The sequence below is a fragment of the Oncorhynchus mykiss genome, chromosome 23, assembly GCF_057628025.1.
Source record: "Oncorhynchus mykiss isolate SJ-2025 chromosome 23, ASM5762802v1, whole genome shotgun sequence".
Lineage (NCBI taxonomy): Eukaryota > Metazoa > Chordata > Actinopteri > Salmoniformes > Salmonidae > Oncorhynchus > Oncorhynchus mykiss.
This window is the reverse complement of record NC_143044.1, coordinates 28,497,373-28,511,541: the sequence shown is the minus strand read 5'-3', so window position 1 is coordinate 28,511,541 and position 14,169 is coordinate 28,497,373. Positions and strand designations below refer to the sequence as shown.

The 14,169-nt window shown below is 42.8% G+C and overlaps 1 protein-coding gene across 1 annotated transcript in view; it reads right to left on the bottom strand.

Moving 5' to 3' along the window:
* Nucleotides 1-2,797: 2,797 nt before the first annotated feature.
* The window catches only part of LOC110503113 (uncharacterized), a 28,176-nt gene continuing 16,804 nt past the window's right edge, over nt 2,798-14,169 (bottom strand). The window contains 7 exon segments of the mRNA XM_090217239.1: nt 2,798-3,127; nt 3,717-3,799; nt 6,188-6,273; nt 7,152-7,328; nt 8,081-8,227; nt 13,425-13,457; nt 13,588-13,632. Coding sequence (XP_090073365.1) covers nt 2,919-3,127; nt 3,717-3,799; nt 6,188-6,273; nt 7,152-7,328; nt 8,081-8,227; nt 13,425-13,457; nt 13,588-13,632 — 780 coding nt within the window. The 3' untranslated portion in view covers nt 2,798-2,918.

Here is a 14,169-nt window from a genome sequence, read left to right as displayed (position 1 = left end):
ATGTCCGTTTTCGTGAGAGTCTCAGCTTTCTGTTGTGGGGTCATATTAGGGTAAAACCGTTGACTCTACAGACGTTTTCGTGAAAAGTTACTCTAGTTACTCTCAGACAATCCTCCAACGTCTGACAAACACTGATCTCGTGAAGCGACTGTGTACCGCAAAGGCGAATGGCCAATACTGGCTCAGTGGATTGAGACACAGCCCATGCAAAAAACAGGACGTCTCTGGCATAAACACATGGTTCTATTTAATAAAACGTGATGACGTCACTGATTTCAGCGAGGGCCAAACTGACACTCTCTCCCACTTTTCAGTTTCCGGGTCAAGGAGGGGAGGAGGACAGAGGAGGAGAGGAGAGGATAGGACTTTTGCTCAATTGAGAATCCCCCTACTCTTCTTACATAGCCTGTAGTATACTTTGGATGGAAGGGCTGGTACTCCAACTGTAGAGAATACCCTCTCCCTCTTGCGATTACCACTTTTCCATCTTAATATAATTAATGACATCAATAAGATAATATTATTTTCCTCTTTTGCCCACATAATCCAGCCTCAGACATGTTGGAGTCATTGTACAATAACACAGGTAGATTTTGTTTTGTTGGCTTGTTAGTAATGTAAACCCATTCCGGCAGTTCTTCACGGTTAACTGAAGATGAAATAAAGCATGTTCCTCTCTTTAAACCTTAATATCACTGCCCTCAATTTGAACCTCACAATAACAAACCAGCTTCTTGCTATTGGCACAGTGCATCTGTGGAGTGGTAATGGTTTATAATTCCATGCAATAAACGGCAATTAACATGATCACTTGTGCGGTTGGCCACATAGATTAGTATGATGCGTTGCTGAGGCGAGTGATCAAGCTGACTGAGAAAGTGTGAGTGGAATAATAACAAGATTTTTCATGGAGAGAATTGGCCAGGACAGAACAGAACATCCTCTGAAATGAAGGAACCCCACAGAGAAAAGTAGAGGAGCGCTCCGCTTCCACAGCCCAGGATGCTGCAGGCCTGCAGCTACAGCTGAGGTGTCATCAAGAAGATGGGAGAAAAGGATGGCCACCTACAGTATGTGGGTCTCTCACAGGGATATCTAATAAACATACTGTAAAGAGGTAAACCGTTGACTCTACAGATATTTTAGTGAAAAGTTACTCTAGTTACTCTCAGACAATCCTATAACGTCTGACTGAAGACAGGAGAGACCCTCGTGTGCTCCCCCGCAGGACCTGTTTCTGTCTCCACTCCAATGGGCCTGGTATGTGGAACAGGGCAACCCATGTACACTACATAGTAACCCATTTGTATGTTAGGGCTGGATTCAATCCGTTTTGCAGAAGATCCGTGTTAAAATGTAAAGGTAATGCAGCAGTTACCGTGAACGCAGTCTCCACGAACACAGGAACATTGCCTTTAAATTTCAATCACTACAGTATAGCGAGGATCTTCCACAATACTTCTGCAATACGGATTGATTCCAGCCCTTAACCTACACTCGGGAAAGAGATCTGAGAAGAAGAAAAAGAAGAAGAGGCATTAAATGATAAATATATCTTTTGATTGTATTTTGCATGTGAGCGAAAGACAGATTTCAAAACAGAAGCACATCCAACACAGCTGTTAATTCATTCTCAAACATAAGAACAGACTTGTTGATGTTGTGGGAGTTATGATTCGTTTTCATGTTTGTCTACAATCATAACCATATGTTTTCACTTAAAGATATGCAAGCAAACATCTTGTGAAATGTACAGGCATTGAGACATTGTCTCATTACAGAATTATAAATAAAACACATGGGACTCATGAATTTAACAAGCCTCAATCTACCAGATATAGAATAATGCATGTCATGCGATAACTGTCTAGGCCTGAAACACAATCAAAAACAGGCACACAATGTGTACTGTTCTTTTTTATTCACATTTATGTTCCAGATCTTTCCACTACAAGAGGTCGTTTTGTTGGTTACTTCATAATGAACCAACATTATGCCTTCTAGATGACACTTAAACCTGCTAGTAACAAGGCATACAAAAACGTAATCAAATAACGCATGACTTCACAACTGACATTAGGCACAGACTGACACAAACTGTTATTTTGAAAAGACATTCGACTATAACAGTATGCTGCTAGCCATAACAGTAACCATTGGCTAAGGGTAGCTGCATGCCAGATGAGTAATCATTGGCTGCTAGCCATAACACAAACCGTTGGCTATCAGTAGCTGCTAGCCATAACAGTAACCATTGGATAACATTAGCTGCTAGCCAAAAGAGCAACCAATGGCTAACAGTAACTGCTAGCCATAACAGCAACCATTAGCCAACAGTAACTGTTATTGCTTTAAGTAGCTAGCATGCTTCAACAGAATTGTGATAAACACTTTGCTGAACAATTTGTGAATTACAATTAAGAATTGTACACTTGATTTTGTATTCTATAATAATATAATGTTCTCAATGATATATCATAATAAAAAAGAAAACAGTGGAGGAATTGTTACAGTAAAATAAGTTAGTAAAAACTTTTTCTGCTTTTATTATAAAGATCAGTGACATTTGAAGACAACTAGGACCAGTTTAAATAAAATGTGTCAAATAAACTTTCAAATCAAAGCATTTTAACATAATATATAGCTATTGGTGTATTTTTCAAATGAACCATGAGAATGGGATGTTGTTTTAAGGCCTACAGTACAAGTTTCTAGAGCAGATTTGTTCAAGAAAGTAAAATGGGTGAATCTCAGTCTTTCACAGTGGAGATTGGGTGCATATTTACATTGAAGCATTTTGACTTTGATTTTAATACATTTATTAACAAAAAATCTCCTCTCTCTCCCAATCCACCCCTCCCCCACTCCTCCTTTCATGATACATCCATGCAGCTTGGTCAAAAGTTTCCTCTTTGCCTCTATGGGTGTCTTCTCAACCTCTGGGGTGCATTCTGATGTGATCCATTGGTTGTGTTGTTGTTCAGCAGAGCACACCCAGTGGCCTGACACACACCTGGGACTCCTCGTAGTCCTGGGTGACCTCTTAGTCCAGGCCGGCCTACATGGCCTCTCTCGCCCTCTCGTCCTGGTGTGCCATTGAAGGCTCTACCAGGTCTTCCACGTTGGCCTGGTGGGTAAAGGAGGGGAAATGGCTGTTAGCTAATAGTGGGTAAATAAGGACTGTACCTACCAACTACTACACAGCTTTGAGAGTTTGCAGTAGACTTTATGTTGACTTTCCATGTCCATTTGCATTGGAAAAAGGAAATTATTCAACATGCACCCTTCTACTTACCAAGAAACCAGCATCTGTTGTTACAATATATAATAATTACAATAGAACTGGGCCTGTCAAAACTATTGTTGGATTTCCTTTGATAAGCTGTAAATGATTATTCAGACGATAAAAAGGATGCAACGTGAAATGTGACGTTACCCTTTGGTCCCTGGTCTCCGATATAGCCAGGTAGACCAAAGGGCCATGGCCTACCTGGCTATATCGGAGACCAGGGACCAAAGGGCCATGGCCTACCTGGCTATATCGGAGACCAGGGACCAAAGGGCCATGGCCTACCTGGCTATATCGGAGACCAGGGACCAAAGGGCCATGGCCTACCTGGCTATATCGGAGACCAGGGACCAAAGGGTAACGTCACATTTCACGTTGCATCCTTTTTATCGTCTGAATAATCATATATAGCCAGGTAGGCCATGGCCCTTTGGTCCCTGGTCTCCGATATAGCCAGGTAGGCCATGGCCCTTTGGTCCCTGGTCTCCGATATAGCCAGGTAGGCCATGGCTCTTTGGTCCCTGGTCTCCGATATAGCCAGGTAGGCCATGGCCCTTTGCTCCCTTCGTCTCATTGATCACCTGGGAACAAGACACAACGTTCTCAAAACATGAAGGACATCAGGAAAACCCATGAATTTACCACCCCAAAATATTCATGCCCCCGGGACTGAGCTGGTACACAGGAACACGTTGTCCATGTTGATTAACAACCATGTGTTACTGAGATCATTGCTGGATACATTTTAAAAAACGGCTTGTAAAATATTCTTCAATTTCATTAGCTTGGCTGGGGAAATGCACCATAAGTATGACGTCATTGTTAGGCCCTAAAACAATACATTAGAATTTGCCACAAGAACACACACAACGCCATAATTAGTTATGGCTACACATCTGCTTCATTCAACTTTTGGTTGACATGGTATTTCTTTTCATATTTGTAGGCAAATTAAGAACCAGTTTTATTGTTTACTTTTAAACAAATACATATTGATGCACGTCATGACTGATCTAAACATACTGTCATGGGCCCGGTTCAAACCCTAGTGTGTAAATGGAACATCATTTTGCTTTTATGCACTTTTCTCTCTATGCCTATTCTGACCTTGAATTTAAGCATGAGAATAACATTTTATTCACCTGGTATTCGTTTGGGGTGGAGATTGAATAAATTAAGGTGTGGCGGAGGTGTGTCTACAGATTTGCAGTATTCTGACCTTAATTGACCGTAATTCCATAATAATTCCACCAAGAAAGCATCAATAGACGAGGGTATAGCCTACTATTGTACACTGTTATCCCTATTATAATTATATGTGTACTAATCTTCCAACATTACCATGGGTTGAAGAACTGAATGTGGCCCTTTTCAAAGCACTTTTTTATTTCTTTCATGTGTAAAGGCTCTCCAAACCTGTTTTTTATGATTCATAAATACTCTCCTAAACCTAAATAATGTATAAGATCAGAGTATCAATTGGTGCTGAAACAGAGACGAATATGCATATACTGCATTTAGATGGCTTTCTTTCATTGATCCCTAATATCTGAACCTGTTCTCTCAAGTCTGTGGGCTAAAATCTAACTAAAAAGTACACCGTATTTAAAGGGATGGCTTAAGATAAAAGAATAAAGATAAATGAAAACCCTATTGAATGAAAATATTTTGGCCAGCAAGTGGGAGGGTTTTCAGTGGTTGAATTAAATGTATTCAGAGCGCGCAAGGTAGCCACACATGCAGAGAGTGTTACATGACTGAATAAGGTAAGAATACCAAATATTGAAAAGTGCGTAGGAAAGGTGTGTGTAGAAAAGGCATTCATTCCTAAGTCGGAATCGGACCCCATGGTGAACAGCAATGGCTAACATATAGACACATACATTTTCTGCATCAAAGATCAATCAAATCCAGAATCATCTTTCTATTTCTCAACAAAGCCTCCTTCGCTCACTCCGTCAAACTTACCCTAGTAAAACTGACTATCCTGCCGATCCTCGACTTCGGCGATGTCATCTACAAAATAGCTTCCAATACTCTACTCAGCAAATTGGATGTAGTCTATCACAGTGCCATCCGTTTTGTTACCAAAGCGCCTTATACCACCCACCACTGCGACCTGTATGCTCTAGTTAGCTGGCCCTTGCTACATATTCGTCGCCAGACCCACTGGTTCCAGGTCATCTATAAGTCTATGCTAGGTAAAGCTCCACCTTATCTCAGCTCACTAGTCACGATAACAACACCCACCGGTAGCACACGCTCCAGCAGGAATATCTCACTGGTCATTCCCAAAACCAACACCTCATTTGACTGCCTTTCCTTCCAGTTCTCTGCTGCCAGTGACTGGAACGAATTGCAAAAATCGCTGGAGACCTACCTTTCCCTCACTAACTTTAAACATCAGCTATCTGAGCAGCTAACCGATCGCTGCAGCTGTACATAGTCCATCTGTAAATAGCCCACTCAATCTACCTAACTCACCCCCATATTGTTTTTATTTACTTTGCTGCTCTTTTGCACACCAGTATCACTACACACCATCATCTGCTCATCATCATCTGCTCATCTATCACTCCAGTGTTAGTCTGTTAAATTGTAATTACTTTGCTACTATGGCCTATTTATTGCCTTACCTCCTCATGCCATTTGCACACACTCTATATAGTCTTTTTTTTGTATTCTATTGTGTTATTGACTGTACGGTTGTTTATTCCATGTGTAACTCTGTGTTGTTTCTGTCGCACTGCTTTGCTTTGTCTTGACCAGGTCGCAGTTGTAAATGAGAACTTGTTCTCAACTAGCCTACCTGGTTAAATAAAGGTGAAATAAAAAATGTAATTAAAAAAATGCAGAGATCAATTTAGTTCTGTCAGTCATTCGCCCAATATTTCTCACCTGGCTTGTTTGCCTGCGTCTCCTGCCTCCCCATAGAATCCTGGTTGTCCAATCTCTCCATTCATACCGTCAATACCATTACCGCCCTAAAACCACATCAATCTATAGACTTGAGTAAGGTGCAGGCAGAGCTTTGACAGAGATATAATGTTAGACATTTACACAATAAGATTTCTGGCTCCTGATCGCTGGCTGGTTATCGAAGGTCACAACAGGATGCTTGACAGAAACATTTGTATGCATTTGTGGTTTCATGAACTTCTATTAGCCTGAGAGATTCTGTGGTTCGAGGTAGAACCCTTTTGGGTTGCATTTAGGACCCTTTCTACAGAGGGTTCTACGTGAAACCCAAAAAGGTTCTACCTGGAACCAAAAAGGGTGGTCCTATGGGGACAGCAGAAGAACACTTTTGGAACCCTTTTTTTCTAAGAGTGTGGAAAACGTTAGTTTGGGGAACCTGAACAGGGTCTGTCTTAGTGCATAATACATGTGGAAAAGGCTTTTCACTCCAGGGATGCTGGTGAATCCCTCCAAGAACCGTTCAACCCAGAGCTAGTGCTTCATCTGTGACTTCTTATGTTGTCTTCACAGGGATGTGGAAAGTCTGAATGTTTTCATTCCAATCTATACTTCCAAATACTTTAGCTTTCTTACTCCTGGCGCTTGCAATATGTAAGCATTTAACTTGGCCTGGGAAACACAGAAACACAACAATGTATGGAGTGTGCACTTCAAGTGTTCCTGAGCAAAACAACCTATACGTGTAATGAGGCTTAAAGGAATATTCTTGGCATCCTCCAGACAGTTTCCATGTTCAGTTGTTAGAGGATTTCTAAGATAATAATAAAACCAGCACGCACACACACACACACACACACACACACACACACACACACACACACACACACACACACACACACACACACACACACACACACACAGCATAGTAACACATTACACTCACTGGAGGTCCCGGTGTTCCCTTCTGTCCTGTGGGACCGGGGGCACCCAAGGGGACGTCCCCGTAGAGTGGGCACACGCCAGCACATGTCCTCTTCACAGAGTTGGCAAAGGTAGACATCTGTTCCAGCACCACTCTCTTGCAGACCTCAATCACGTGTTGAGCGGGGAGTGTTGGGCCCTGTGGAAACAAGTCATGACTGCATCCATTACTTGGAGATTACTCAACAGTGGGACAATGACATGCGATATGGAATATAACATTACAGGACAGGGCAGGCCCAACCAATGGCATGCAAGGCTCTTTGAGGAAATCGATGAGTGTATGTAATGAACGGAGAGAAACACAAACAACAATTTTTTTGTTAGGCACATTATAGATTTACAGCCAACTCTTGCTGTGAGTCACAAAAAACAACATTAATTAGAAACCATTTACAAGCCTGCTCGACACTGTTACCACACATGGTCTATGCCAATCGCTATAATGACTAAGTCTGTGAGAACAGCTCTGATGACGTTAGTTTAGGGTATCTGTTATATATCTTTTATCAAGGAAAACAGAAGATAGTTGGCATATTGGCACAATGCAGGTTGTAAATATGGTGGCTGGTTTTGAATGGATCACTCAGTACAAAATGATGGCAGTAAATAGTGTCACTGTTTACACAACACAATCGAAAGCAGGTTCTAGGCTCTCTTATCACTAGGGGTTGTTGGTGAGTCATCCATTGCATGTGTGACTTTTGTGAGTTTTACTATGTGAGACATATACAGTATATGTAAAGGTGGTACTGGCTTCGTCTTCTTTTTACCCAGACAGTCAGTAAAAAGGCCTACTTTGATATCCAACGCTTGTGTGGCACCTGCCAAAACAAATTAAGTTACTTGACCTTTTCAGATCCTGCTGAACATGGCACTTCCTGTACTTACCGATGGCCCTGGCGGACCCTGAAACCCGACTGGTCCTCCATCACCCCGGACGCCCTTAGTTCCGACTGGGCCTGTGCGTCCAGGCTCGCCCCCTGGCCCACGCTTCCCCCGACCACCGTGGGGACCCTGTGCACCCACGTCTCCAAACTAAAGCACAGACAGAACATCAACAGAAATGTTCTGTAATACACCCACAACATACTGATAGGTTGTTAAATGCCCAGGACTAAACTACAATTCCTCTAACGTGATCCCCATTTGGTAGAGCACACAGACATAACCCACTGAGCACAAACTGGTTGAATCAACGTTGTTTCAACAAAACTTGTCTATATATTGTGATGTGGAATCTACATTGAAAATACATTGGATTTGAAAAAAGTAATCTATGGACGTTTTACAGTTGAAACCCACAGGATTGTCATCATGGTAACCAGAGGGGTCCCTGATGATCTTCTTGGCCTTCCTGCGACACCTGGTGTTTTAGGTGTCCTGGAAGGCAGACAGTGTGCAACCAATGGTACAGTACGTTCAGCTGAGCGTACCACCCTCTGTAGCACCTTGCGGTCCACGGCGGTGGAGTTGCCGTACGAGGCTGTGAGGGACCTCAGGGACAGGCCCAATTTCTTCCGAATCCTGAGGTTGACAAGTCATTGTCGTGCCTTCTTCACCACGGTTTCCATGTGGGCGTGCACAGCCTAGTTCCCCCTGAAGTCCACAATCAGCTCCTTTGCTTTTCTGACTTTGAGAGAGAGGTTGTTTACCTGGCACCACACCGTCATAGTGCCTACCTCCTCCCTGTAGGCCGTCTCATCCTTGTTGGTAATCAGGCCTACTACTGTCGTGTCATCAGCAAACATAATAACGGAGTTGGAACAATGTGAGGCCACGCAGTCTTTGGACACTGTGCTAAAAAAAAAAAACGAGCTTCAACGCCATCCTTCAGTGGCCTCCAACTGCTTTTAAATTCTAGTAAAACTAAGTGCCAGCTCTTCAACCGATTGCTGCCCGCACCCTCCCGCCCGACTAGCATCACTACTCTGGACGGTTCTGACTTAGAATATGTGGACAAGTACAAATACCTAGATGTCTGGTTAGACTGTAAACTCTCCTTCCAGATTCACATTAAGCATCTCCAAACCAAAATTAAATCTAGAATCGCCTTCCTATTTCGCAACAAAGCCTCCTTCACTCATGCTGCCAAACATACCCTCGTAAAACTGATTATCCTACCGATCCTTGACTTCAGCGATGTCATTTTCAAAATAGCCTCCAATAGTCTACTCAGCAAATTGGATGTAGTCTATCACAGTGCCATCCATTTTGTCACCAAATCCCCATATACTACCCACCACTGCGATCTGTATGCTCTCGTTGGCTGGCCCTCACTACATATTCGTCACCAAACCCACTGGCTCCTGGTCATCTGTAAGTCTTTGCTAGGTAAAGCCCCGCCTTATCTCAGCTCACTGGTCACCATAGCAACACCCACCCGTAGCACACGCTCCAGCAGGTATATTTCACTGGTCATTCACAAAGCCAACACTTCCTTTGGCTGCCTCTCCTTCCAGTTCTCTGCTGCCAATGACTGGAACGAATTGCAAAAATCACTGAAGCTAGAGTCGTATATATCCCTCTCTAACTTTAAGTATCAGCTGTCAGAGCATCTTACCGACCACTGTACCTGTACACAGCCAATCTGTAAATAGCCCACCTAACTACCTCATCCCCATATTATTGCTTACCCTCTTGTTATTTTGCACTGCTATATCTCTACTTGTACATCATCATCTGCACATCTAGCACTCCAGTGTTAATGCTAAATTGTAATTATTTTGCCTCTATGGCCTATTTATTGCCTTACCTCCCTACTCTTCTACATTTGCACACACTGTACATAGATTTTTAAATTGTTTTTTTTTGTTTTGTGTTATTGACTGTTTGTTTATGTGTAACTCTGTGTTGTTGTTTTTGTCGCACAGCTTTGCTTTATCTTGGCCAGGTCGCAGTTGTAAATGAGAACATTTTCTCAACTGGCCTACCTGGTTAAATAAAGGTGAAATAAAAATAATAATAAATACAGAGGGTACAGGATAGGACTGAGGACACACCTTTGTGGGACCCCCGTGTTGAGAGTAAGTGTGGAGGAGGTAATATTGCCTACCTTCAACACCTGGAGCCGGCCCGTCAGGATGTCCAGGACCCAGTTGCATAGGGTGAAGTTCAGTCCCAGGGCCATGAGCTTTTTGGTGAGCTTAGAGGGTACGATGGTATTGAAGGCTGAGCTGTAGTCGATGAACAGCATCCTCACATATGCATTCATTTTGTCCAGGTGGGTGAGTGCAGTTTGCAGTGCAATGGCGATTTTGTCATCCGTGGATCTGTCAGTGTGGTAGGTGAATTGGAGAGGGTCGAGTCTGTCGTGGAGGGAGGAGGTGATGTGGTCTTTGACTAGTCAATCAAAGCAGTTAAGGTACGGGGATGATAGCGGACATCTTGAAGCAGGTGGGGATAGTGGCCTGAGCGGCCTGTGCCTGAGAAAAAGGGCACATGACAGCACGCCTGGAGTTTGCAAAAAGGCACGTGAAGGACTCTGACAGCATAAGAGTCGGACTGGGCGGCAGGTAGCCTAAGACTGGGCGGCAGGTAGCCTAAGACTGGGCGGCAGGTAGCCTAAGACTGGGCGGCAGGTAGCCTAGGGGCGGCAGGTAGCCTAGGGGCAGCAGGTAGCCTAGTGGTTAGAGTGTTGGGCCAGTAGCCGAAAGGTTGCTTGATCAAAGTACTTTGTTTCTGGCTATTTTGAGCATGGAATCAAACCCACAAATGCTGATGTTCCAGATACTCAACTAGTCTAAAGGCCAGTTTTATTGCTTCTTTCATAAGAACAACAGTTTTCAGCTGTGCTAACATAATTGCAAAAGGGTTTTCTAATGATCAGTTAGCCTTTTAAAATGATATACTTGGATTAGCTAACACAACGTGCCATTGGAACACAGGAGTGATGGTTGCTGATAATGGGCCTCTGTACGCCTATGTAGATATTCCATAAAAAAATCTGCCGTTTCCAGCTACAATAGTCATTTACAACATTAACAATGTCAACACTGTATTTCTGATCAATTTGATGTTATTTTAATGGACAAAAAATGTGATTTTCTTTCAAAAACAAGGACATTTCTAAGTGACCCCAAACTTTTGAACGGTAGTGTATATATATATTTTTTAATCCCAGCCCCTGTCCCCGAAGGAGGCCTTTTGCCTTTTGGTTGGCCGTCATTGTAAATAAGAATTTGTTCTTAACTGACTTGACTAGTTGAAGAACGGTTAAATAAAAATATTTAATACAAATATTTAATAAATATCCTCTCAATGTAACTAACGGGTGTCATCGTCGGATGAGGAATAATCGGACCAAAGCGCAGCGTGGTAAGTGTTCATGCTATAACAAAATAACAAAGAGAATAAACGAAACCGAAACAGTCCTGTCAGGTGCAGAAAACACTAAACAGAAACTAACTACCCACAAAGCATAGGTGGGGAAAAGCTACTTAAGTATTGGTCCCAATGAGACAACGATAGTCAGCTGTCCCTGATTGAGAACCATACCCGGCCAAAACAAAGAAATACAAAACATAGAAAAAGGAACATAGAGTGCCCACCCAAATCACACCCTGACCAAACCAAAATAGAGACATAAAAAGCCCTCTAAGGTCAGGGCGTGACACTCAAGCTCTGTCAGGTTGTATGGGGAGCGTTGCTGCAGTTATTTTCAGGTCTCTCCAGAGATGTTTGATCGCGTTCAAGTCCGGGCTCTGGCTGGGACACTCAAAGACATTCAAAGACTTGTCCTGAAACCACTCCTGCATTGTCTTGGCTGTGTGCTTAGGGATGTCGTCCTGTTGGAAGGTGAACCTTTGCCCCAGTCTGAGGTCCTGAGCACTCAGGGTTTTCATCAAGGATCTCTGTACTTTGCTCCTTTCTATTTACTCTCGATCCCAACTCGTCTCCCAGTCACTGCCGCTGAAAAACATCCCCACAGCATGACACTGCCACCACCATGCTTCACCGTAGGGATAGTGCCAGGTTTCCTCCAGACGTGATGCTTGGCATTCAGGCCTAAGAGTTGAATCAGTTGAATCAGACCAAAGAATCTGGTTTCTCGTGGTCTGAGATTCTTTAGGTGCCTTTGGGCAAACTCCAAGCAGGCTGTCATGTGCCATTTACTGAGGAGTAGCTTCCGTCTGGCCACTCTACCATAAAGGCCTGATTGGTGTAGTGCTGCAGAGATGTTTGTCCTTCTGGACGGTTCTCCCATCTCCTCAGATGAACTCTGGAGCACTGTCAGAGTAACCATCGGGTCTTGATCACCTCCCTGACCAAGGCCCTTCTCCCTCGATTGCTCAGTTTGGCCAGGCAGAATGATGGAATCCACTGTGTTCTTGGGGACCTTCAATGCTGCAGAACATTTTAGGTACCCTTCCTTGGTTTTTGCTCTGACATGTACTGTAAACTAGAAACATCTCAAGGATGATCAATGGAAACAAGATGCACCTGCGCTCAATTTCGAGTCTCATAGCAAAGGGTCCCGAATACTTATGTAAATGTAATAATTTGAGCTCAGGTTTTTTTTTATTAATTTGCATAAATTTCTAAAAAAACTGTTTTCGCTTTGTCATTATGTGATTGCTGAGGATTTGTAAAAAACGTTTATCCATTTTAGAATAAGTCTGTAACGTAACAAAATTTGGAAAAAGTCAAGGGGCCTGAATACTTTTCCGAAGGCACTGTGTGTATTAATTTTCAATACATTTGCAAAATGTTCTGAAAACATATTTTCACTTTGTCATCGTGGGGTATTGTGTGTAGATAGGTGAGAGAGGAAAAACAAACAAATGAATACATTTTGAATTCAGACTGTAACACAACAAAATGTGGAATAAGTCAAAAGCATGAATACTTTCTGAAGGCACTGTATATATGGTTATGTAGAATACCCAGGACTTTTTAAAAATGTAACCTTTATTTAACTGGGCAAGTTAGTTAAGAACAAATTCTTATTTACAATGACGGCCTACACCGGCCAAACCTGGACAACGCTGGGCCAATTGTGCCCCGCCCTATGGGACTCCCAATCACAGCCGGATGTGATACAGCCTGGATTCGAACCAGGGTGTCTGTAGTGACTCCTCAAGCACTGAGATGCAGTGCCTTAGACTGGTGCACCACTCGGGAGACTTAACAACAATTCTTCTTACAAATGTCTTCTGCAATGACTCTGTCGTCCCCATTTTCTTTCACTGTATGTGACTATGGCACTACAATGCAAGTAAAGTATATTTTTTACCTTGCCTTTGGGGCCCTTTTCACCCGTTTCTCCCTATAGAAAGTAAGTAAACCCAGAGTGAGTACAGATAACATGGGCTTCATGAATACTGTTCAAGATGAAGTAGAATCAATTGAACACAATGACATTTTATATATGAAAAACAAAGCAATAGTATAAGTACCTGTGCACCGTTGACTACTTGGATCCCTTGAATGCCTGTATCTCCCTGTAAGATACAATTGAAACAAAACAGATGATTAAAATGCAATTACACATTCTACTTATTTTCACAGACTGTCTGTCTGATCATGTGAAGCATGGCTGAAACACAACACAGCATGTCCTTGCTACCTTCTTTGACTCTAATTCATCTGATCTATAGGACAGTGTTTCTCGCACATTCATTAATTTCTACGAGTCATTGATGGCCCACAAATCTTTGCCATCTTCTTTTTTTCATCCAGGAACAGGATGTGTGTGTGTGTGTGTGTGTGTGTGTGTGTGTGTGTGTGTGTGTGCGTGTGTGCGTGTGCGTGTGCGTGTAGACAACGTGTCCCCAGAGTCCTTCCCCTCTGTCCTGATGGATGGCAAATGTCAAATAAACATGTACTTCAGAGCTACTGCAAAAACGACTTTGTTTTGTAGGGGACATCATGTTCCAACAACATGTCTCCCTTTAGACTCTGTATCAGTCTGATGTCTTCATAACAATTACAGGTATACAACGAATGACAAGAAAAAGAGATGCAAAGTGCCAAATGCC